Genomic DNA, 26,406 nt, shown 5'->3' with positions numbered 1-26,406 from the left:
GGGGAGGGTCTGTTCCATCATTAGGAGGGTGCTAACTAAAGCACAATAGGTGCTAATTAGAGCTATTGTTTAGTCACTAGCCTATAGCAGTCTGCCTCTCGGTAGAAGGGGTCTGGTTAGGTTAAAAACTCCAGCTTTTGTGACTTCTTGATTATTCTTCTCTACAAGAGTCAAGACAGAAGTCAGACCACCAGAGCAAGAATTTTAGCTGAGGAAGCTTCGGCGATTTGAAGCAAAACGTCCTCGCGTCAAGCAACCCAGTCCAGTCAAAGATTCAAGCTTCTGTACTACTGGCTGCCTATTGAAAATTCAAGGGGCCAATCAGTTTTTTTTGTTTTTTTTTTTTAAAGAGTTCATGTCTATGGATTATTTGTGCTGAATTTGATGCTTGTATCACCATTTGCAGGATTCTACTCTAAATATTCTCTTATCTGCTGCACTATACAGTATATGAGATGTTCGATGCTGCTCCTCAGTGTTTCTCAGTTGCCCTCAAAAGTATTGGAACACTTGGTATTTCACACATTTTAATTTGTTTCATTTTTTTCTAAAATGATCTTTCTTAAAATAAAGCAAATCTCTACAACTTGATATAAATGAATTAAAAATCTAAAATCCATCTTCCTGATGAAGTGGTGTAGAGGAGGATTTTCTTCAAAAGAAGACCTGAAAGTTCAGCGACAATTTGACAGAAAGTACATTTGAGATGAAAAACTAGATTTGATGTTTTGGTGAAAGAAACTTTTGTATTTCTTCATAATTGATGTAAATAAAGTCCAAGACATATTCAGTGACTTGGAAATGTTCATGTTTCCATCCCCTGTCTTGTCTAAAAAAAAAAAAAAACTGGCAATAAAACTGATTATTATTTACAGGTTTTAACAAGTTTTAGAGATTTGCTTTCAGTTTGAGGAAGATAATTTTACAAATTTTTATTCTTTATTTTTTGTATTTCTAGTATTTAAAATGGCATAAACAAATTAAAATGTGTGAAATTCCAAGTGTTCCAATATTTTTGGAGGGCACAGTATCCTAACCTTAGTGCAAAATGAGTGTGACATTATTATTGTTTTGTTTAAGAAGGTTTAATTTTCCCTGTTGTTGCACTTTGTGTCAAATCATAGCCATATAGTTTATCATATTGATATGACAATTCAGTAAGGTATATCTTCTATTATACATTCCAAATCTAAGGTGGCACTCTACTAGTGTTTACTAAGGTACACATAAATATCTTTAAAAAGAGAAAGAGAGAGAGAGAGAGAGAGAGAGAGAGAGAGAGAGAGAGAGAGAGAGAGAGAGAGAGAGAGAGAGAGAGAGAGAGAGAGAGAGAGAGAGAGAGAGAGAGAGAGTAGAGCCACTTAGGTGCCTGGTCTTGAGAACCAGGGATGGTCAGTTGAAAATCTTTTTTATCCCATGGGAACTCTCCCTACCCACCTAAGAGGCTCAAGAATATGGACAGAATGTATATAAGTGACATTTACATGACAATTTATATGACAATACTGAGATACGATAATTTGGCCATATTGTACAGCCCTACTGTCAACTAGCTGAAAACTTTGAATATTAATTTATATCTACATAAAAAAGTGCTTAAAGTAAGTGGCAGGGGGTTAAGAGGGCTGTAATTAGGGGGGTCAGCTGAAATGCTTAAAAAGATGGGGGTATAGGGGCAGAGCCCCTCCAGAAGCTGAAAGGCAAAATAAGGAAAATGCTTAAAAAGGTGGGGGTCGGGGAGGGTTGGTGGAACCCCCCAGAACCTGAAAGGTTTTAACCACACCAATGCTCCCCTGAAGCATTTACTCAAAAAAGTCTGAAGGACCTAAATGACATGGTGAGATGTTGTAGAGCTTCGCTTGTTCATGTCCGCGACACACACACACACACACACACACACCTTCAACTGCGCAGTCCAATTAAGGGTTGCGGGGGGTTGGAGCCTATCCCAGCAGTCACAGAGTGTGAGGCGGGGTTTACCAGGACAGGACGCCAGTCTGTCACAGGGCCACAAACACATACACACCCACAGACAATTTAAAGATTTCAATCCACCTGACCTGCATGTCTTTGGATGTGGGAGGAAACCGGAACACCGGGAGGAAGCCCACACAAACACAAGGAGAACATGCAAACCCCACACAGAAAGGACACAGGCGGAAATTGAACTCATGACCTTCTAGCTGTGAGGCAACAGTGCTAACCACTAAGCCACCGTGCTGCCCGTCCGTGACATATACATATAAAAAAAAAAACCTTTAAAAAAATGGTTAAATTTTACAAGTTGGGGAAAAAACAAAACAAAGCCACATTCCATCACCATTTCAGCAAAATGTCAAGACATTGGTGCAACGATATTGTGCCATTGCTCAGGGAGAGTCCAGGACTATTGATGTTGTTTAAAAACACAAAAGTATTTTTTATCTGATTACTTGAATAACCGCCTGAATAATTTTCAATTTCCATTTATTTTCATTTATATAGTGCCAAATCACAACCGCCAGAGCAACAGTGGGAAGGAAAATAGAATAATCAATAGAATACTCGATTACTAAAAGAATTGATAGCTGCAGTCCTAAATATTTATATGATATTGAATTTATATGATTTCATTTAGTGACATTTGCAACTGATGACAGACAAGCTTCAGATAAAGTCTGCTCTAAACAGGGGGCAGCTGTTAGTGTAAAAACTCAAACCTTTAACTGTTTTCCCACAGAAAATGTTCCATCTGCACCATAATTCTCTCAGGCAACTTCTGTGCATCAAAAACCGCGCAGCTTCAGGCAGTGAATAAAATGACCTGAAGATCTGAAGCGAGACTTTTAAGAGCAAAACTCTGAAGTATGTTTTTCAGCACATCATGAATCTCGTCGCTCACAGTGGAAATGTGCAGCTCATGCTAACGTTAGCATGTTAGCATCCCATTATGTGATGCTAGCACGTTTCCATGCTAACATTACCATAGTGCTACGAGGCGCTCAAGAGTTTAAGACGTGTGAGCGATTAAATCCACTTTCAATCTCTGTTTTAAGGTTCTCCTCTCACACACACTCTCCAACACCAGAAGAAAGTCATTTTTAAAGCACATAAATGCTGTCAATCACAGTGGAGGCACTTAGCTCAGGCTAACGTTAGCTGTGATGTCAGCACAATGACACTAATGCTAAGCTAGCACCAAACTAGTCAAACAACACATTATATAAAGACTGTAACTTCATTAAAATAAGGAAACAGTTCTGCAACTTAATGAGAACATTTACTGATTATCAACTGTACCTGGATGAAATATTTATCATTTAGAAGGATACTGAACATGTTTCTCAGTATTTTACCAATAACTGCTCTTGGAAAAGAGTAATTATTCAACAGATTATAGACAAAGTCACTGGCTGTGATCATAATAATCTCTGTTATTTGGGAGGTTTTAGATACATGAATTTAATTTAATTGACTAAAATATATATTTAAATGTTTTTTGTCTACTTGCCTCTACTTTATGTTTCATTCATGTGACTTTAAACATCAAATCAAATCAATTTTATTTATATAGCGCCAAATCACAACAAACAGTTGCCCCAAGGCGCTTTATATTATAAGTCAAAGCCATACAATAATTACAGAAAAACCCCAACGGTCAAAACGACCCCCTGTGAGCAAGCACTTGGCTACAGTGGTTAGGAAAAACTCCCTTTTAACAGGAAGAAACCTCCAGCAGAACCAGGCTCAGGGAGGGGCAGTCTTCTGCTGAGACTGGTTGGGGCTGAGGGAGAGAACCAGGAAAAAGACATGCTGTGGAGGGGAGCAGAGATCGATCACTAATGATTAAATGCAGAGTGGTGGAAACATGTTTCCACTCGTTTCATATGTTCTTTTCCTGAACAGCCTTGAAGCAGGTGTTTGTAAAAAACAAAGAAACAAAAACCAGAGTGTTTTCACTACGAGTGAAGAGGAGAAATAGTAAGGAAGGAAGTGCAGGAGATATGAAGACTGTAAATGAGTTACAGCGAGTCTTTAAATAACCGCCATCAAATCATAATTAGATTTCAGCGCACTGAAACTCATTAAATTCTCATTAGAGTGACGAAATGCACAGAAAAGACGAGTTCTCCGCCAGAACACGGACTTCATTACCTCACGAGTCAATTAAAGTCTGGCTTTTAAATTAACACTTACTCATTTATTATCTCCACCAACAGGGGGCGTGTTTTTTAAAACAGTTTAAGTCGACAGCACCGGAAGAAAAAGAAATAAATGCCTGTGGAGAGTCTCTTTAGGGTCAGGGTTAGGAACAGGGTTCAACCATCAACAAAAAATGTCTAAATGGAACATGGGAGTTTTTCAGGCCCCCACCTTGCAGTCCTTCTGGTACTTGCTCCACACGTCTTTGCTGAGACCTCCGGACGCCTCACACGGTCGATCTGGAGGGACGATGTTGTGGTTGACCAGAGCAGACAGGTGAGTCCGCACCGTGGACAAGTGTCGACAGTACGCCAACCCTGGACAGGTGAGACAGGACTGTGTTGGTCGATCTGAAGCTGGAGTCTTTGTGAACATCTGAGTGTTGTGATGTCATAAAGACTTACATCCATAGAATGCTCTGGAGACAATCTGCCTCTTCATGTTTTGACAGAGAAGCTTCAGAGGCACACTGGACAAAAACCAAAAACCCACCTGTGACCAAAACTCAGGGACAAACTTCACACAATGAAAATGCAAAACTCAGTGTCAATTTCTTTTTTAAATTTTAACTTTAACTTCTAATGCTAACCCGGCTAAATCCCCTCTGCTCGCTCGAAACGTAAAGGAACTGAAAAGTCGGCGAGCAGCACAATGACTCACAATCCATAAATATGAAGAGTGATTATCTGGTGAACAAGGTTGCAGTGTTCTGTTCGGTCCAGGAGACTGAGGACACATTTATTCTGTTCACAGCCGGAGGAGACACACGTCTGCTGCACACAGACATTAGGCGGCTCAGCAGAGGGAAATTTGTGGAACGTTCAAATCATGCTGAATACGCACAGCTTTTCAGACTCACTCACTTTTATTGTCACTCGACCCTTACAGGCAGAACGAAATGCAGTTTCTCCAGGTCTCAGTGCAGTTAACTGGGACAAATTTTTTTTTTAACCTAACCTATCGTATAAACGTTTGCAATCTAAACTTTTGCAGTGTGCAATATGCTCACCCCTGTGGACATAGAATATACGAGGTCTGTCAGAAAAGTATCAGACCTTATTATTTTTTTCAAAAACCATATGGATTTGAATCACGTGTGATTGCATCAGCCAAGCTTGAACCTTCGTGCGCATGCGTGAGTTTTTTCACGCCTGTCGGTTGTGTCATTCGCCTCTGAGCAGGCTTTGTGTGAGCAGTGGTCCACCCCTCTCGTCGGATTTTTATTGCGAATAAATGAACGATTTGGAGCTTTGCTGCATGAAATTTTTCCAGAAACTGTGAGAGACCTCCAGGTTGACACCATTCAGAAAATTTAGATGGCTTTCAGTGACCATTTTATGGGGATTACACAGATTTAGGAGTGATCCAGCTGGTTTAAAGACCGCCCACAGCGGCTGAGAGCGCAGCATGCTCCGAGCGCCAATCGACAGGCTCAAACCCCGCTGAAACAACCAGATCATTTCCAACGTGAAGGCTTTGTTGATCCGGGACGTCGTCTGACTTTCACAAAAAAGGCAGAAGACGTGGACATCAGCACTTTTTCGGCACATTCCACTGTTACAGGAGTTTTTTTCATGGAAAGAAAAGCGGACGGATGCGCCACCGTGCCGCTCATGGCGCGGGACAAAACCACCTCCGTGTTGGTCTCACAGGACGGCTTTGAGATGGATTTCAGACGGCTGTCGTGGCTTTTTAGTCGTGTGACTATCCGAGAAATTGTGCATGAGCTGGACATGCCAGAACATGTCCTGTGAGGCTTCATCACGGCATTGCTTTGCGCCATGTGGCTCCACCGCGACGCGCGGAATTCCTCCGCTCCTCTGTGCCGTTCATTTCTAAACTGGACACTGTGTTGATCTGGGACGTCGTCTGACTAGCACAGAAATTGCGTAAGACGTGGACATCAGCACTTTTTTGGCACATTGAGACAGACGTGCGGAGGAATTCCGCGCGTTGCGGCGGAGCCGCATGGCGCAAAGCAACGCCGTGATGAAGCCTCACAGGACATGTTCTGGCATGTCCAGCTCATGCTCAATTTCTCGGATAATCACACGACTAAAAAGCCACGGCAGCCGTCTGAAATCCATCTGAAAGCCGTCCTGTGAGACCAACACGGAGGTGGTTTTGTCCCGCGCCATGAGCGGCATGGTGGCGCATCCGTCCGCTTCTTTTTTCATGGAAAAAAACTCCTGTAACAGTGGAATGTGCCGAAAAAGTGCTGATGTCCACGTCTTCTGCCTTTTTTTTGTGGAAGTCAGACGAGGTCCCGGATCAACAAAGCCTTCACGTTGGAAATGATCTGGCTGTTTCAGCGGGGTGTCAGCCTGTCGATCGGAGCTCAGAGCATGCCGCGCTCTCAGACGCTGTGGGCGGTCTTTAAACCGGCTGGAGCACTCCTTAATCTGTGCAATCCCCATAAAATGGTCCCTGAAAGCCATATTAATTTCCCGAATGGTGTCCACCTGGAGGTCTCTCAGTTTCTGGAAAAAATTGATGCAGCAAAGCTCCGAATCGTTCAGACATTTATTTGCAATAAAAATCCGACGAGAGGGGTGGACCGCTGCTCACAGGTGAATGACGCAACCGACAGGCGTGAAAAAACTCACGCATGCGCACGAAGGTTCAAGCTTGGCTGATGCAAATCCATATAGTTTTTGAAAAAATAAAAAGGTCCGATACTTTTCTCACAGACCTCGTATCGGACATGCCCAGCTCTCCACAATTTCTCTTATACTCACTCGACTGGTAAGCCACTGAAAGCCGAGATAGACATGTCCCAACTTGTCCTTTAACACTCCGAAATGGAGGTGTTCCTTTGTCTCACTTCATCAGCGAATCGGTTGTGACGCGCGAAGCCTCCGCGCGTCTTTCCATGACAAAATATCTTGTTAAAAGTGAAATCTGCCAGAAAATGGCTGATGTCCAGCTCTTGTGATAACCAGAGAAATTGCACACGACGGTCCTGGCTCCACACAGCCATCCGTTTAGAAATGATCTAGTGATTTCTGCTTCTCGATGGTGGCTCGGAGCGCGGCGCGCGCCATTGTGGGGCGTCCTTAAAGCTGTAGTAACACTCCTTATTCTCTGTGAAGCCCGTAAAATTTTCACCGAAAGCCAGATAAATTTTTCGAATGGTTTCCAGCTGCCTGTCTCTAACAGTTTCTGAAAAAATTCTGATGGAAAAAAAAGCCCAAATCATTCCGTCATTTCCTCGCAATGAAACAACGACAAGAGGGGTGGACCAGTGCTCATTCAAAGCTTGCCCACAGGTGAATGACGCAACCGACAGGCGTGGAAAAACTCACGCATGCGCACGAAGGTTCAAGCTTGGCTGACGTAAAAACATATGAATCAAATCCATATATCTTTTGAAAATCTTTGTTCAACAAAGGAGCACCAGATCAACATCGGCGGAACAGCTCCATGTCCCTTCTTATAAAAACACCTATGGACAAAGATTATTCTTCTCCATCTATACTAAGGTGTGGAATGATATCCCTCTGGGCACTAGAACTATCAGCTCAGAGATACTATTTAAAAAAAACTTACAGAGAGGATTTATTGAAGTTATTCGTGTAACCACTGATCTACCTTTCCCACTTGTCTGATCATTTTATGAATGTGTGCTGTACATGTTAGGTCTATTGTCCACATGATTGAATGAAATGATTGTTTGTGTGTAGGTTTATGTGTAAAACAGGAACCTGCTGTAAAACAGTTTTTAACTGAGTCAGGCCTGGGGTAATGTGCAATTGTGCTTTTAACCTTTTCCTGTATAATAAATTAAATTAAATGAACAGTCTGACAGCATTCGGGTAGAAACTGTTTTTCAGTCTGGATGTTTTTGCCCGGATGCTGCACAGTCTCCTTCCAGAGGGAAGGGGTGTGAACAGAGTGTGCGCAGGGTGGGTGGAGTCTCAGAGGATGCAGGCGGCTTTGTCTCTACATCTGGAGATGTAGATGTCCCCAATGGGTGGTAAGCTGCATCCGATGGTCCTCTGTGCAGACTTCACCACCCGCTGCAGCGCTTTCTTCTCCGCCACCGTGCAGCCACCATACCACACAGAGGCAGCAGGACAGGACACTCTCCACTGCACAGGTGTAGAAGGCCCTGAGGACCTCGGTGTTCAGTCCGGCCCTTCACAATTTCCTCAAAAAATAGAGACGTTGGTGGGCTTTCTTGATGACAGCCGTGGTGTCGGTGTGCCAGGTGAGAGTGTTGGGGAGGTGGACTCCGAGATACCTGATGGAGGAGACGATCTCCACCGCTGCTCCGTTGATGTAGAGGGGGGAGGGGGGTGGTGGGGGCTGACCTGCGGAAGTCAACAACTATCTCCTTGGTCTTCTGGGTGTTGAGGATGAGGTTGTTGTCTCCGTTCTCCACTTCTCGCCTGTACGCTAATGAGCCCGATCACTGCTGTATCGTCTGCAAACTTAACAAGATTATTCTTGTGCTGGGCCCTGCAGTCGAAGGTCATCAATGTGTACAGCAGTGGACTGAGCACACAACCCTGGGGTGAGCCAGTGTTCAGGATGATGGTGGAGGATGAGGTGGTGTTGATCCTGACACTCTGTGGCCTCCCAGTCAGGAAGTCCAGGATCCAGTTGCACAGTGCTGAGGGGGCTCCTAGTTCAGCCAGCTTGGACACCAGTTTCTGCGGGATGATGGTGTTGAATGCAGAAGTGAAGTCCAGGAACAGCAGCCTTCATGGGAGTCCTTGTTCTCTGTGTGGGAGAGGGCCTGATGCACCATGGTGGAGATGGCATCAGCTGTAGACCGGTTTTGCCTGTACGTGTACTGGTGCTCATCTACAGTCACATCGATGGTCTGCTTCAGGCGCCTCATCACCAGCCTCTCAAAGCACTTTGTGGTGATGGGGGTGAGTGCAACTGGCCTGTAGTCGTTGAGGCAGGATGGTGCAGAGGTCTTTGGCACAGGGATGATCCTTGATGTCTTGAGGCACGGTGGAACTCTGGCTTGGGACAGAGAGGTGTTGAATACGAGGTCTATTAGAAAAGTATCAGACCTTTTTATTTTTTGCAATAACCTTATGGATTTGAATCACGTGTGATTACATCAGCCAAGCTTGAACCTTCGTGCGCATGCGTGAGTTTTTTCACGCCTGTCAGTTGCGTCATTCGCCTGTGAGCAGGCTTTGAGTGAGGAGTGGTCCAGCCCCCTTGGCGGATTTTCATGGTCAGGAAAATGGCTGATCGACTGCCGCTTTGCTGCATCAAAAGTTTTTCAGAAACTGTGAGAGACAGCCAGGTGGAAGCCATTCGGAAACTTTAGATGGCTTTCGGTGAAGATCTTATGGGCATCACACAGATTAAGGATCATTACAACCGGATTAAAGACGGCCCACAACGGCTGAGGGCGCGCCGCGCTTCGAGCGGCCATTCGACAGGCTGAAACAAACAGATCATTTCCAAAGTGTAGGCTGTGTTGATCCGGGACGTCGTCTGACTACCAGAGAAATGGCAAGAGAGGTGGACATAGCACTTTTTCGGCACATTACACTGTTACAGGAGATTTTGTAATGAAAGACGTGCGGCGGAATTCGCGCATCAGGACGGAGCCGCGTAATGGCGCAGAACAAAAAGCACCTTCGTGTTGGAAGTCTCACGGGACATGCTCAGCTCTTCCACCATTCGGAAGATTCAGACGGCTTTGGGTGGCCTTTGAGTCGAGTGAGTATCCGAGAAATTGTCGAAGAGCTGAGCATGTCCCAACATGTCCTGTGAGACCAACATGGTGATGCTTTCATTCCGCGCCATTAGCAGCTCCGTGGCTAATTCCTCCGCTCCCGTTTTCATGACAAAATCTCCTTTAACAGTGGAATGTGCCGGGAAAGTGCTGATGTCCACCTTTTCTGCCATTTCTCTGGTAGTCAGACAACGTCCCGGATCAACACAGCATTCAGTTTGGAAAAGATCTGGTCATTTCAGTTGTAGATCGCCGCTCAGAGCGCGGCGTGCCCTGTCTTTAAACCGGCTGTAACACTCCTTAATCTGTGTAATCCCCATAAAATCGTCCCTGAAAGCCATCTGAATTTTCCGAATGGTGTCCACCTGGCTATCTCTCACAGTTTCTGGGAAAATTTGATGCAGCGCTGCTCCAGCCGTTCAGACATTTTCCTCACAATGAAAATCCGACGAGGGGGGTGGACCAGTGCTCACTCAAAGCCTACTCACAGGCGAATGATGCAACCGACAGGCGTGAAAAAACTCACGCGTGCGCACAAAGGTTCAAGCTTGGCTGATGCAATCACACGTGATTCAAATCCATATAGTTTTTGAAAAAAATAAAAAGGTCGGATACTTTTCTAACAGACCTCGTACAGCTGGTGTGCACAGTCTTTAAGGACCCTCCCTGGTAGTCCGTTAGGGCCCGGGGCCTTTCGGGGGTTGATCCTCTGCAGCACATTCCTCAGCTCAGCTGTAGTGATGTTGCTGACTGGGGGTCTTTGGGGGAGGGAGGGGTTTTGACAGGCACTTCACTGACTTTGCCTCCAAAGAGCCTGTTGTCAGTTTTCTCTGTTTTCCATTTGGGGAAAATACAGATGTGGACTGTATATCGTCCAAAGTGGCGTCACTCTTCAACCTGGATCTTCACACTGAAAACTGACACTGAGCTCAAATCAGAGCAACACCTGACACGAACGCCCAAATGTGGACTCTAATGCAGACAGAGAGTCTGAGTGCCTGATTACAGCTGCACTCAGCTCCTACTGTCCAGACTATCAGAGACCAGCTTCTGAGGCATACTTGTGCTTATTGTTTTCCGCCGTGTACATTTACTTCAATGATGCATTATGACTGTTAAAACTTTATCTTTGTGTTATTATATTGGTGCAGAATAAATTGTGGCTACGCTGTGGTGTTCCACATGGCTCAGCAGATCTTAATACACTGTCAAGTTTAAAAGTAGGTCTGGGTTCAAAAAAGGTTGGGCACCCCGTCAGAGGATCTGTCACATCAGCATTTTTGTTTCTTTAGGGTCATTTTTTATCCAACAACAAACACATCAGTCTTAGGCACGCTACATATATTGATTAGCACTTTGAGATTCCATGAATGTAAAGTGCATTACAAATAAAATGTATTATTATTATTATTGATTAAAAATAAAATCTAAAATAAATAAATAAAAAAAGGGTCCACTAGGACCGTCTGTGTGACTGTCCAGTTATTTTTCGGCCCAAGTGAAAATCCAAGAGCAATGAGCACGTGTGAGCAGCTGAAGGTGTTTCATACGTGTGGATGTCGGCTGTGTTCTGGATGCACGTGCAGGCGCCCGGACAGTCGAAGGAAACGGCGCCGACAGAGCATGACGAGCACACAGACACGTGAGCAGCTACTTCAGCCTGTTGCCATGGTGACGGGCTGCCTCCAGTGAAACGCTGCATCTCCATCATCTCCCCGTGGTCTAGAGCAGAGAGGACAGCAAAAGCTCAGAGACAAAACGGACGCAGTACCATCACACCGTCCATATTATGACAAAGGTCGTTCAGCTCAACCAGAAACACCGTCTCCATCTTCAGCACCAAGAGGTGGACACATGAAGGAAAATGGATGGCTCTACAGACGGAAACAGAAAACCAAAAGAGGAGGAAAGGTGCAAAAATTTATTTTAGGAAGCTGTACTGTGGGAGCAACAGGCAGAGAGGATTCTGGAAAGTCATGTTGGTTGACATCCTCCAGAGGGAGAGCGGAGACACGAGGAGCTCAAACAGAAGAGAGGAGGAGGACATGAGAGAAGAGGAGAAGAAGGCAGGGACCAGGCTGCCACTCAGGCCATGCAGGATGCATAAAGCCAGAACAAGAACACCCACACAAACTGACACCGGCACAAAGAGCACGACACAGGGAGGGAACACGCCAAAGCTCCAGCAGTCAAAATGCTCTTCACCTTAATTCTTCAGGTTGGAGCTGGTGACCCGTCATTAATATGAAGCTGCACTTTGATTATTAACCATCAAACAAACACGAGAACGTGCTGGAGCGAGACCGAGACGTGGACTCGGCCCGCCTGACTTTAAGGCCGATTCTGGCTTTGGTTTTTAGGCCCCAGTAATCAAAGCCGCACAGAGGAGGACTCCATGTGTCCTACTGCAGAACCTCACAGGACCAAATAGTCATAATGAGGAGGAGTGAAGAGGAGGCGGGGTCGAGAGGAGGACAGGGGAGGGGGGAGGAGTTAGTGAAGAATTACAGTGAACAGCATCACCACAAAAAACGGCAAGAAGAAGAAAAATCAACAGTCAGAGGAGAGGATTAAAATCAGAACGTGGAGACGTGTGTCATGCAGAACCATGGAGCACAGAGACAGAAATGAAGTCAATCAATCGAGTAAAAATAAAAAATACTAAGCAGGTATCAGTGCAGTTCTGAGCCACATGAATGAAACCCAACAGTGCTGAAAGAATGCTGCCTTCAGGTTCCCTGGAAACCAGAAATCATACCGTTTACGACGCGTCCGAGGCAGGCGATAAAGACGGTCGTCATGACAACAAACAACAGGAAGATTCCTGATGGTTCTTCAAAAGCCTTCGAGATAAAACGTCTGAAAACTGGTTTTGAGGCATTACAGTCAATCTGACAAAGGCGGCACACAAAGTCCTCCACACTACAGAACCGCCTTGAATCCTGGATGACAACCACCCAGGCAGAAAATCAATCCAACCCCACCATCTACCTGAGGCTGACTGTATGGAGCATCACTTTGACAACATGCACAGGTTCCTCAGTGCCAAGAACCAGACATCACTCCCATCCAGAGCTGGGTGTGGGATTCGTGCTGGAGACCCTCCTGTCTTGTGCACCGCCAACGTTTCCCGTATGTTCGTTTTATGAATTGTGTCTGTATCATGGCCCAAGCAGAGGGTCACCCCTTTAAGTCTGGTCTGCTTGAGGTTTCTTCTTCTAATCATCAGAGGGAGTTTTTTTCTTACCACTGTCACCTCTGTTCTTGCTCTGGGGTTAGTAAGGTTAGACCTTAATTGTGTGAAGCGCCTTGAGGCAACTTTGTTGTGATTTGGCGCCTTATAAATGAAATAAATTGAAATAAATAATAATAAAAAAAAGTTGAGACTGGACAAGACATGGACATCTGCAGGAGGAGAACATCAGGACCTCAGGATGAACGGCTGGAGTTCTGTGAGAAACACAGAAGACCAGAACATGGTTCCAAACCTGATCTGCACGTGACAGAAGGTCCAGTTTAATTTATATCTGTGATCTTGTCATCTTCACGTGTGTTTGAAGTCAAATCCATGTTACTGTATGCTGACCAACGTCAACACACCATAATTGAGTCTCAGAAGATCCACAACACAGACTGGACCATTGACACCACCTCAGCTTCCTGCTTTCTTCATCACCACTACAGCTGCAGGAGACTCAGGTAGGACACCTTTATGATGTCACAGGTGTTTATGATGTCACTGAAGACACGCTCGACAGCAAACAAGACAAATATGGAAACTGAGCATTAAAATGGCAGCGTCGTGAAGCGAACTGGGTTAGAACCGCCTCCTGTTCAGTGTGGACGTGGATTTAAACAGAATCTGACCCGCAGAATGTTGCATAGCGTCAAAAACATACTATGCTAATTAGCTATTAGTTCACATCTCTAATTCAAGCTAGCACCATGATGTTAGCTTTGTGAAGAACCGATTTCATGAAGAGAATCAAAAATAATTTGATCTTTGTCACTGTTCTGAACATTGTGAGTTCAGGGCTGAAATAAGCAAAACACAAATGGCCAGCATTTCACAGCAGTAAAGCATCATGGGAATAAACACTGTTCTGCATCAGTTTATTCATTCATCAACTCTTAACCAACCATTAGATTTTTTTGTCAACTTAACCCCTCAGAAAAGTCACTGACGTGTCGCCGACCGAACGGTCAGAGAGTCTGACTCTCTACACCCAAAGTGATCAAAGGGAATAATGTGATTATTATCAATCAGATGACAAAGTAAAACCTCTTAAATCATTCTAAAGTCACTTTTAAGGAGAAACGAGGCGATAATCTGTGAGTTGCTACTGATGCTCTAAAATGACGGAGGCGCAGCTGCACATCAATCAATCAATTTTTTTTATATAGCACCAAATCACAACAAACAGTTGCCCCAAGGTGCTTTATATTGTAAGGCAAGGCCATACAATAATTATGTAAAACCCCAACGGTCAAAACGACCCCCTGTGAGCAAGCACTTGGTGACAGTGGGAAGGAAAAACTCCCTTTTAACAGGAAGAAACCTCCATCAGACATCTGCCGTCCTGCTGCGGCGCTCTGATCGCTTCCGCCATCTTTTACGATGAAAAAATGCTGAATTTATGTGGAAGTGATTGTTGTAGAAAAGCTTCAGATATCTGTGGCTGAGACAAATGATGACTGGAGGCAGTTTGAAGCAGAAACGAGGTGATAATCAGTGAACCGCGGCTGATGACGCATGCACAGTGAACGCAGGGTGGACTGATTTTTAAGGGGGACCGTTCGGTCGGCGACATGAACAGTTTTATCAAGCCGCAGTATAAAGTCGCTCAAATCGACCTCAAGCAAATGGGAGAACAAAAAACTTTGAAACAGTCCAGAGAACAAGTTTGTCCATGTGGTGTTTTTCTCTGGACATGTTGCAGGACATTGGGTTCTAGTTTCTAGTTTTATTCTAGTTTTGTGTCTGGAAGCTCCTATTCTGTCTATGTGAGTGCATGATGTCACCCAATTTAAACCCAGGTACAGCCTGGTCAGAGGGGGGAATTAGAGCTTCTGCAGTTCTGTGTTGTGTTTCCATGACCGTGAGTGTCTGAGACAAGAGCAGGCCTAACCCTTGTCTGCACCCTTCAGGCATGGAGTGGTATAAACGCAACCAGCATGTCTTCATACAACCCCTGGCAAAAATTATGGAATCACCGGCCTATGAGGATGTTCATTCAGTTGTTTAATTTTGTAGAAAAAGCAGATCACAGACATGACACAAAACTAAAGTCATTTCAAATGGCAACTTTCTGGCTTTAAGAAACACTATAAGAAATCAAGAAAAAAGATTGTGGCGGTCAGTAACGGTTACTTTTTTAGACCAAGCAGAGGAAAAAAATATGGAATCACTCAATTCTGAGGAATAAATTATGGAATCACCCTGTAAATTTTCATCCCCAAAACTAACACCTGCATCATATCAGATCTGCTCGTTAGTCTGCATCTAAAAAGGAGTGATCACACCTTGGAGAGCTGTTGCACCAAGTGGACTGACATAAATCATGGCTCCAACATGAGAGATGTCAATTGAAACAAAGGAGAGGATTATCAAACTCTTAAAAGAGGGTAAATCATCACGTAATGTTGCAAAAGATGTTGGTTGTTCACAGTCAGCTGTGTCTAAACTCTGGACCAAATACAAACAACATGGGAAGGTTGTTAAAGGCAAACATACTGGTAGACCAAGGAAGACATCAAAGCGTCAAGACAGAAAACTTAAAGCAATATGTCTCAAAAATCAAAAAATGCACAACAAAACAAATGAGGAACGAATGGGAGGAAACTGGAGTCAACGTCTGTCACCGAACTGTAAGAAACCGCCTAAAGGAAATGGGATTTACATACAGAAAAGCTAAACGAAAGCCATCATTAACACCTAAACAGAAAAAAACAAGGTTACAATGGGCTAAGGAAAAGCAATCGTGGACTGTGGATGACTGGATGAAAGTCATATTCAGTGATGAATCTCGAATCTGCATTGGGCAAGGTGATGATGCTGGAACTTTTGTTTGGTGCCGTTCCAATGAGATTTATAAAGATGACTGCCTGAAGAGAACATGTAAATTTCCACCGTCATTGATGATATGGGGCTGCATGTCAGGTAAAGGCACTGGGGAGATGGCTGTCATTACATCATCAATAAATGCACAAGTTTACGCTGATATTTTGGACAATTGAAAGGATGTTTGGGGATGATGAAATCATTTTTCAAGATGATAATGCATCTTGCCATAGAGCAAAAACTGTGAAAACATTCCTTGTAAAAAGACGCATAGGGTCAATGTCATGGCATAGGGTCAATGTCAACGAGCAGATGTGATTTGATGCAGGTGTTAGTTTTGGGGATGAAAATTTACAGGGTGATTCCATAATTTATTCCTCAGAATTGAGTGAGTCCATATTTTTTTCCTCTGCTTGGTCTAAAAAAGTAACCGTTACTGACTGCCACAATCTTTTTTTCTTGATTTCTTATAGTGTTTCTTAAAGCCAGAAAGTTGCCATTTGAAATGACTTTAGTTTTGTGTCATGTCTATGATCTGCTTTTTTTCTACAAAATTAAACAACTGAATGAACATCCTCCGAGGCCGGTGATTCCATCATTTTTGCCAGGGGTTGTATATTCAGATTCCTTTCGACCTACAGAACAATCTGAGCTCTTTATTCCTACACGCCAAGTATAATCACATGATCAATAATAATTGGAAACAGTTTAGCGGTGATCAGCATGAAAACCACACTGTTGGGTTCAGCCTCATGCAGCACACACACAGCCACACAAAGCTGGGGGGGAGGTGAGGTGGGAGGAGCATCCACAGCCAGGGGTGGAGTCTGAGGAGTGGGAGGGAGGGCGGGGTTTGTTTGTTTGTGTTAAGGTGATAAAAACCTTTCATGACATTGGGATCTGTGAGGTTCCGCGAGCAGATCATTGAGATCATAGCATGGAGCCTATCTTCCTCTTCCTCATCGTCATCCAACGACGGAGCGCGGCTGCCCGTGCTGTGGTGGTAGTTTATAGTGACTGCGCGCACCAGTGGGGAAACAGAGACAACAGTTAGAACAGCGCCCCTACAGGCCACCGATGGAAAAAACACCAACACTCAAGACATTGTGGGAAGCTGAAACCCGTCCAACAGAAAAAACTAATTAACGTGTTTAGCCTAGAACCATGCAGAGCCACCAGACAGAACCCCCAGACACAGCCACCAGGCAAAACCCCCAGACACAGAACCCCCAGACACAGCCACCAGACTGAACCCCCAGACACAGCCACCAGGCAGAACCCCCCCCCACGCAGAACCCCCAGACACAGCCACCAGACAGAAAAACCACACAGAACCCCCGGACACAGCCACCAGACTGAACCCCCAAAGAACCCCCAGATACAGCCACCAGACTGAACCACCAGACACAGCCACCAGGCAGACCCCCCCCCACGCAGAACCCCCAGACACAGCCACCAGACAGAAAAACCACACATAACCCCAGACACAGCCACCAGACAGAACCACCAAACAGAAACCCCAGACACAGCCACCAGACAGAACCCCCACACAGAACCCCCAGACAGAACCCCCCAGCAGAACCACCAGACAGAACCACCACACAGAACCTGCAGACACAGCCACCAGACAGAACCCCACACAGAACCCCCAGACACATCCACCAGACAGAACCACCACACAGAAACCCCAGACACAGCCACCAGGCAGAACCCCCACACAGAACCCCCAGACAGAACCCCCCAGCAGAACCACCAGACAGAACTCAGACAGAACAGGGACTTGGAAAAGTTCTTGTTTGTGACTCCCGTTCTTGTCTGACATCAGTTGGCTGTAAAAGTGATGATTTGGGTTCAACTTAATGGTCTTTACAATCTGTTACTCTGGATTTTGATCTTTTTATTTCACTGTGACTTCATGAGCATAATTAAAAACTTCTAACAGAGAATTCTAAATTCTTTATGTCAGTGTTTTTAATAATAAAAAACATTAGAATGGGTAAAAGCTGACATAAAAGTAATTGGACAGTTGATGTTGAGCTGCCAATTGTCCATTTACTTTTGGTCCCATTAAACTGACAAACCGCAAACAAGTGTTGCAGATCTGAAAGGACGTGATCTGGGCGGATTCTGCTTTAATGTCCAAATATTTATGGGCCAGACTACAGAGATGTGAGGAAGACTTCAGGGTTACACGCGTGTTCACAGTCTGTCAGTGTGACAGCGCCACTTACTGGCGTCGTACCGAAGTCCAGGAAAAACAATACGAAACACGTAGTCAGCCGCCGTGTGCTCGTCAGCGTTCCGGTCCAGCTCCGTCAGCCGGGCCGTGCTGCTCCTCTTCCGCACCTTCGGGAAGACTTTGCCCTGCAGGACACACAAACATGTCACCGTGCACGTTCATAACATGAACGCAATAATTAACCGATGACACATACGGCGTCTCTTCCACGCAAAATCTATCACATGATTTAATATTTTACCTTGTTTACATTAGCAGCTGAATTGTTTGTGAATTTAATTAATTTTGGTGTAACTCTTCCAAATCCAGCAATGCACTGAAGGAAGTGATGAGTGACATCACCTCAAATAATCCAACAGGACGACACGAGTGTTCCAATACCAGATCAATATCACTCAGACGGTCAGCTGGAACACAAGTTGCATCCGATCAGATCCACTGTGGACCTCAAACAACCAGGAACCAGGAAATGTCAGCATCCTCATACAACCACCAGGGGGCAGTCAATCTCTACATTAAAATTTAATTTAAAATTTGAAGAATTTCAGATCACAACAGAAACTCTTAACTGCTCCCATTAGGGGGCGCCACAGTAGATTATCTGTTTCCATCTCACCCTGTTCTCTTCTTGAGTCTCTCCAACCACCTCTGTCTCCTCCCTCAGACACAGCTGGTCTCACTACTGTGTCATAGACTTTCTCCTTCACTCTTGCTGATATTCTTCGGTCACAAATCACTCCTGCCACCTTTCTCCACCCACTCCACCCTGCCTGCACTCTCTTCTTCACCTCTCTACCACACTCTCCATTACTTTGGACAAGTGACCCCAAGTATTTAAACTCATCTACTTTCATCACTTCTATTCCTACTCGAACTATTCCCTCTGATCCTTTGAGCTCTCACTCTCTTCTTCTTCTTCTTTACCTCTAAAGTCTTCCTTCAGAGGTTGAGGTTCTCTTATTTAATGTGGGTAACCAATATAGTCTCAATGAAGGACTTATTTCCAGAAGGGCCCACAGCACGTGTCTCTCACTCCTCCCCAGCACTGTTGTCAGGAGTGCCAGTAGGGAGCGTGGCTGCAATCAGGAAGCGAACCCTAATTGCTGGTGTCCCAGTCCAATGCGCAAGCTGTTATGCCACCAACTATCCCATGTCTTTTTCACCAACCTCTTTCTCCTTATACTTTCCTGGACATCTTCATTCCATTCCATCTCCTTGTCTTCCTTCCGTTGTCCAGATGGCACACCGAATACGATCCTAGCTGTCTCCTTCACCACATCTGCAGCACTTTTCCAGTTGTCCAAAATTGCTTCCCCTCCATCCAGTGCCTCTCTCTCTCTCTCTTCTTCTTCACATCTAAAGTCATCCTACAAAATCCATCCTATGCTGTCTAGTGACACTCTCTCCTGCTACCACCTTACAGTCTGTGATTTCTTTTAACTTGCATCTCCTATAAAGAATGTAGTCCACCTGTCAGACACTCGCTTAACCTCCAACACACTTAACATACTCTTCCTTTAAAATGACCCCAACACCATTTCTCTTCCTGTCCTCATCATGGTACAACAACTTGTACCCACCGCTGATACTCCTGCTCTTACTTCCTTTCCACTTTGTCTCTTGCACACACAATATGTCTACCGTTCTCCTCTCCATCATCAGCCAGCTCTCTCCCTTTACCAGTCAGACTGCCAACATTCAACGTCCCCACTCTCACTTTCACATTTTTAAGAATTTCTGCTGCCATTCTGTTGAACAACAGCAATGATGGCAGTCATTGATAACTCAGTCCTTGACTGATTGTGGAAGATTGATTTGTAATGTTGGTTACATGTTTGGTTACACAGGATGTCCTCCTGATGTAACCCTACTCTGTTTGTGCACCCAATGTGGTTTTGATCTTGATATCTAGAATAGAATATTCTAGAATATCCTGAATATGCCTGGGACAGTAAACACAGTCAACAAGACGTTTGCTCTCTGTGCCGAGGAAGGTAATAGCAAGGATTACTCTATAGTTAGCATGTAGTGGGAAGATAAACAAACCAGTTTAGCTCATTCATTTACCAGGTAATGTTGGACTATTGTGCTAGATCATCCTGCAAGTGTGAAGGTAAGGCTGAGGACAGTGTCCCACCTTGCCTTTCTGTGACCACAGTGGCGGCTCCAGCTGACCCCGTGGGAGGAGGCCAGTCTCAAGGCAGGACAGGAAGGCCAGAAGGTGACCGCCAGGGGGGAAGTGGAGCGGCGGCCTCTGAATCCCGTCTTGACTGACCAGAACCAGGGTACCGCCACAGTCCTCTATCATACCACCATGTAAGAAAAGACAGAAAAACAGGCATCACGAATGCCAGACAGTTACTGATGATCATTAATCAATGTGGTAAAATACCACTGATCTGTTGACTAATCGAGCTTCCTCGCCACAAGGAGCTGGTCACTTGATTTTATTCATGTGGGTCTTCAGTGCCCTCTATTTTTTTCTATGTTATACTTGAATAACAGAATGTGGATTCTTGTTACATTTACCTTTTTAATACCTGTATGTCACTGAAAATTAAAAAAAACAAAAAAAAAACCCCTGAGCAATAAAAAAAGATATTCTGTGTAAAAAATCTGCTTGTTTAGAGGGAAATATGATTAAGTTTTGATGTTAAACATGTCAGAACTTTACGACTGATACAAAAGATTAATCTCAGGTGGATGATGGGAGGAGCGGGCGGGTGACGGAACACTCACCTCGCTGGTGACAGTGGATGCAGACGATCTGGCGCAGAGGAACAGTCAGTGCATAATCCCAGTAGATACTAACACAAAAGGAAACAGAAGAAAATAAAATGTCACCCAGGAACAAAGCAGAAGCTTTGTGAAGGTTTTCAGTCCAGAGATGGACACAGTTTGTGACTGAGCCTGGTCTTTATCATATTTGAACTGGCGGCACCTTCTGGTCTACAAACACTCTCTAAATGTAGCGTTCACCCTCAGAGAGTGGTGAACACGTCCACAGACAGTTCAAAGGATCCCTGTTGTTTTTTTCGCACCTCTTTTCCAGATCGCAGTCTCCCAGCGTGCCGTTGATCAGCTGGTTGGGCGTCCACTTCAGCGTGAGGGTCTCTCCGGCCTGATGGAGTGAGAGGTAGCCCCGCAGCACCTCCATGTCCTTCTTCTGCTCAACAACAGAGTCAGAAATGAACAGACGTTCTGTTACCCAGAAAACCAGCTGAAGCATCTTTAAATTGATCTATTTAACTGAGTGAATTCTACACAAGATCTTTTTGTTTTACCATTTATGATGTCCTAAAGCAGGAAGTTTAGAGATCAAATCAAAACTTAAATCAACCTTTGTCTCTGGTTGTTTTGACCTAAAATTGATCTTCTTAAACTTCCTGGCCTTTTGACTAAAACAAAGAAGCATGAGCACATCACCCCTGTGCTCTGCACCTTACACTGGCTCCCTGTCGGCTTTCGTGTTAAATATAAAGTTTTGCTGATTGTTTTTAAGTGTCTGCACTGTATAGGCCCGATGTATCTGAGTGAGCTCTTGCAGCCGTACACTCCATGTAGGGCTCTGAGGTCAGCTGACCAGCTTCTCCTGGCTGTTCCTAAAGCCAGGCTTAAATCCAGAGGTGATAGAGCCTTTTCTGTGGCAGCACCACGACTCTGGAACGATCTTCCACTGACTGTCAGGTCCTCAGAGTCTGTGGGACAGTTTAAGTCCAGACTGAAAACTTATCTCTTCTCCCTGGCTTTCAACACTGGCTAAGTGGTGTATGCTTTGCTGTGTATTTTTAGATTTGTTATTCCTTTCCTTTTGTTAATATTTTACAGTTATTGTATTGCTATTATTGTGAAGCACTTTGATCAGCTGCAGCTGTGTTTAAATGTGCTATATAAATAAACCTGAATTGAATTTCCTGATCTTTGAAATATCCATCCATCCATTTTCTTCCGCTTTATCCGGAGTCGGGTCGCGGGGGCAGCAGCTCAAGCAAAGCCGCCCAGACCTCCTGATCCACACACACTTCCTCCAGCTCCTCCGGGGGAACCCCAAGGCGTTCCCAAGCCAGCTGCGGGATGTAGTCCCTCCAGCGTGTCCTGGGTCTTCCCCAGGGCCTCCTCCCGATGGGACGTGCCCAGAACACCTCTCCAGCGAGGCGTCCAGGGGGCATCCGGAAAAGATGCCCGAGCCACCTCAGCTGGCTCCTTTCGACGTGGAGGAGCAGCGGCTCGACTCCGAGCTCCTCACCCTATCTCTAAGGGAGCGCCCAGCCACCCTGCGGAGGAAACTCATCTCGGCCGCTTGTACTCGCGATCTTGTTCTTTCAGTCATGAGCCAAATCTCATGACCATAGGTGAGGATCGGAACGTAGATCGATCAGTAAATCGAGAGCTTTGCCCCCCTACTCAGCTCTCTCTTCACCACGATGGTCCGATACAGCGACCGCATTACTGCAGATGTCGCACCGATCCGTCTGTCGCTGTCACGCTCCATCCGTCCCTCACTCGTGAACAAGACCCCGAGATACTTAAACTCCTCCACTTGAGGCAAGGACACTCCACCGACCTGAAGAGGGCAAGGCACCTTTTTCCGGTCGAGAACCATGGCCTCGGATTTGGAGGTGCTGATTTTCATCCCGGACGCCTCACACTCAGCTGCAAACCGCCCCAGTGCACGCTGAAGGTCCTGATTTGATGAAGCCAACAGAACCACATCGTCCGCAAACAGCAGAGATGAGATTCTGTAGTTCCCAAACCGGACCCCCACTACACCCTGACTGCACCTAGGAATTCTGTCCATAAAGATAATGAACAGAACCGGTGACAAAGGGCAGCCCTGGCAGAGGCCAACGTGCACTGGAAACAGGTTTGACTTACTACCGGCAATGCGAACCAAGCTCCTGCTGCGGTTGTACAGGGACCGGATAGCCCTTAGCAAAGGACCCTGTACTCCCGGAGCACCCCCCACAGGGTGACTCGAGGGACACGGTCAAACGCCTTCTCCAGATCCACAAAACACATGTGGACTGATGAACTCCAACACATGGTGTTGTTGGAGTTCTCTGAAATATGATTTGTTGAATTTGTCTTTTTACAGAATTTGTATCTGTCTGGCACTAACGAGCAGCAGAACCTCCTTAAGGGCCAGTGTGGCTATTCTGGTGCTGGGTATGTGAACTGTGCTCATACCGGCTGGACCAGGACGTTGTTTTTGCCGTACAGGAGGTGGGTTCTAGAGTTCTGGTGGAGTGACTCCACGTACTCTCTCGCAGATGCAGCAAACCTGTCTTCCGACGCACTGCTGCTGGACTGACGCTTGTGGAGCTTAAAAAGAAAATGAACACCTTATTCAGCCCATAGAACAGTTCAACTGACTGGTCACATGACTCACAGCTGACTACTGCAGATAGATTTACTGGACGGCACCAAACTGGTTCCTAATGATCGATGGAAATGTTCATAGTGTTCATCCAGACTTGTCTAAAGAAAACTGGCTGTGAAAGCAATGACCTGGTTGAAGCATAATCCTTATATTTAGTTTGTCCAAATACTTCAAATCAAATCAATTTTATTTATATAGCGCCAAATCACAACAAACAGTTGCCCCAAGGCGCTTTATATTGTAAGGCAAGGCCATACAATAATTACGGAAAAACCCCAACGGTCAAAACGACCCCCTGTGAGCAAGCACTTGGCGACAGTGGGAAGGAAAAACTCCCTTTTAACAGGAAGAAACCTCCAGCAGAACCAGGCTCAAGGAGGGGCAGTCTTCTGCTGGGACTGGTTGGGGCTGAGGGAGAGAACCAGGAAAAAGAGACTTATGGCCTCTGAAAATGGTGGGACTGTCCAGAAATGTCTATTTCCTAAACAGTTTGTGTGATGTTTTTGAAGTCAAGGATGGGTTCATTTTAACTCCACCATGATGGTGAACAGAGGAAACACACCTCCCCCCAAAATGCCACCGTCCAAATACTTATGGACCTGACCGGCTGGGATCCGAAAGGCCTTGGCCTGTTGCTTTTGCTTCTGCTCTCCCCTGCTACTTGCTTAATGGAAAATAGAAAGACAGGAATTTGTTCTCCTGGTGGATCTGAATCCCTTCCCAGACAGGATGGAACTTGGATCTTGAACTTCCTGAAAGCTCAGATGTTCTGGTTTCTTCCCGTTAATCTTCTGAAGGCTTTCATTCTTTGAGCTTCATTTCTTCCTGTGCTGCACAACACTCATCTGCAAACTGCTGCAGCAGGTGGACTCGTCTTTAATCATTCATAACGAAGTGAAAAAGAACTTCAGGAAGATTCCTGAAGCAGAACGTCTTTACATGGAATCTGGTCTTGTTTCTACCCCAGATCTTTCCTCCCCCATACACCCTGAACCATGCTTAAAGACATCTCGTCATCCTTTTTAGAGGATCATCATGTTTAAGATTCAGAAGTCGCTTTGAAAGAGTCGAAGCAGTAATATGAGGAGAGAGGATCACACATCCTGACTGAGCAAAATGACATCATGGTTATTACAGTGAAGGTCCACTTTTGGTACACAATGAGACCAGAGAACATTCCCCCTCGTGTTCAGGTACACATGTGAACGTGGTTAGAAACCGCCTCTAAACTCACCCCCAGAGCCGGTCGGCGGCTGGCGAAGGGGCCAGGGCCCTGGTGCGCTCCGTGGATCCGGTGCCGCTGGACCAGCTCATTGGCTGACGGGTCAGTCCAGAAATGATCTGACGTCTTCAGCTTTGTGTACTCTAGCGCACAGGGTCCCACTGAATCATGGCACAAACACACAGAACCTTAAATTCAGACCCAAGTTCACCACAAATGCAGAATTGATTATTTCAAAAAGGTCAAAAGTCAGGTTCAGGAGGTCAGTAACGTCAGAACTTTGAGGTTATTTTTCAGCAGAAAGCCTGATCAATAATTCAGCTCCATATCAGCCCTGATTGATACTTATCAATAACAGATGTTTTAATTTTTACCAGAGTCGACCAAACTGAAATTTCAAAGGGTCAAAATATCAGGTGATGTCATAATAGTAGATGATCTAGTTTAGATGTGTGCACATCATTTAGGAGAGGACTAGTCTAGAACTCACCTGTTCTAGACCAATATCACCCCAATGAACAACGTGGTACCCCAAGTTGTTCACTGGGTTGTCAAAACCTCTATCTGGGACGAACAGCCCAAAAATGACCACGCTCTTTTTTTTTTTTTTTTTTTTTTTTTTAAATGACCACGCTCTTTTTTTTTTTTTTTTTTTTTTTTTTAAATGACCACGCTCTTTTTTTTTTTTTTTTTTTTTTAAATGACCACGCTCTTTTTTTTTTTTTTTTTAAATGACCACGCTCTTTTTTTTTTTTTTTTAAAATGACCACGCTCTTTTTTTTTTTTTAAAAATGACCACGCTCTTTTTTTTTTTTTAAAATGACCAACGCTCTTTTTTTTTTTTTTAAAAATGACCACGCTCTTTTTTTTTTTTTTAAAATGACCACGCTCTTTTTTTTTTTTTTTAAAAATGACCACGCTCTTTTTTTTTTTTTTTAAAAATGACCACGCTCTTTTTTTTTTTTTTAAAAATGACCACGCTCTTTTTTTTTTTTTTAAAATGACCACGCTCTTTTTTTTTTTTAAATGACCACGCTCTTTTTTTTTTTAAAATGACCCACGCTCTTTTTTTTTTTTTTATAATGACCACGGCCTTTTTTTTTTTTTTTTTTTTTTAATGACCACGCTCTTTTTTTTTTTTTTTTTTTTTAAAAGACCACGCTTTTTTTTTTCTTTTTGTAAAATGACCACGCTCTTTTTTTTTTTTTTTGTAAAGGACCACGCTCTTTTTTTTTTTTTTTTTTTTAAATGACCACGCTTTTTTTTTTTTTTTTTTTTTTTTTAAATGACCACGCTCTTTTTTTTTTTTTTTTTTAAAAAATTAATGACCACGCTCTTTTTTTTTTTTTTTTTTTAAAAATGACCACGCTCTTTTTTTTTTTTTTTAAAAATGACCCACGCTCTTTTTTTTTTTTTTTTAAAAATGACCACGCTCTTTTTTTTTTTAAAATGACCACGCTCTTTTTTTTTTAAAAATGACCACGCTCTTTTTTTTAAATGACCACGCTCTTTTTTTTTTTTTTTAAATGACCACGCTCTTTTTTTTAAAATTTATCATATATCAAAATATCAAATTTATCATTTGATATTTTAAGTGAAAATGGCTAAAATAAGT

At 44.3% G+C, this 26,406-nt stretch overlaps 1 protein-coding gene across 3 annotated transcripts in view; it reads right to left on the bottom strand.

Annotated features, from left to right (window-relative positions):
- sgsm2 (small G protein signaling modulator 2) overlaps nucleotides 1-26,406 on the bottom strand; it is a 127,737-nt gene that overhangs the window by 64,279 nt on the left and 37,052 nt on the right. Inside the window, exons 6-15 of one of the 3 annotated variants that reach the window (XM_034165274.1) lie at nucleotides 24,804-24,952; nucleotides 23,377-23,511; nucleotides 21,231-21,355; nucleotides 20,929-20,996; nucleotides 20,327-20,490; nucleotides 18,182-18,314; nucleotides 16,833-16,967; nucleotides 11,440-11,611; nucleotides 4,587-4,651; nucleotides 4,354-4,499 (exon numbers count right to left, since the gene is read on the bottom strand). In XM_034165274.1, coding sequence (XP_034021165.1) covers nucleotides 4,354-4,499; nucleotides 4,587-4,651; nucleotides 11,440-11,611; nucleotides 16,833-16,967; nucleotides 18,182-18,314; nucleotides 20,327-20,490; nucleotides 20,929-20,996; nucleotides 21,231-21,355; nucleotides 23,377-23,511; nucleotides 24,804-24,952 — 1,292 coding nt within the window. The remainder of the gene's footprint in view (nucleotides 1-4,353; nucleotides 4,500-4,586; nucleotides 4,652-11,439; nucleotides 11,612-16,832; nucleotides 16,968-18,181; nucleotides 18,315-20,326; nucleotides 20,491-20,928; nucleotides 20,997-21,230; nucleotides 21,356-23,376; nucleotides 23,512-24,803; nucleotides 24,953-26,406) is intronic. The other 2 variants (XM_034165275.1, XM_034165276.1) reach the window with 2 other exon arrangements.

This window comes from Thalassophryne amazonica, unplaced genomic scaffold, assembly GCF_902500255.1.
Source record: "Thalassophryne amazonica unplaced genomic scaffold, fThaAma1.1, whole genome shotgun sequence".
Lineage (NCBI taxonomy): Eukaryota > Metazoa > Chordata > Actinopteri > Batrachoidiformes > Batrachoididae > Thalassophryne > Thalassophryne amazonica.
Note: the sequence above shows the minus strand (reverse complement) of the source record. Positions and strands in the feature narration are given on the sequence as shown.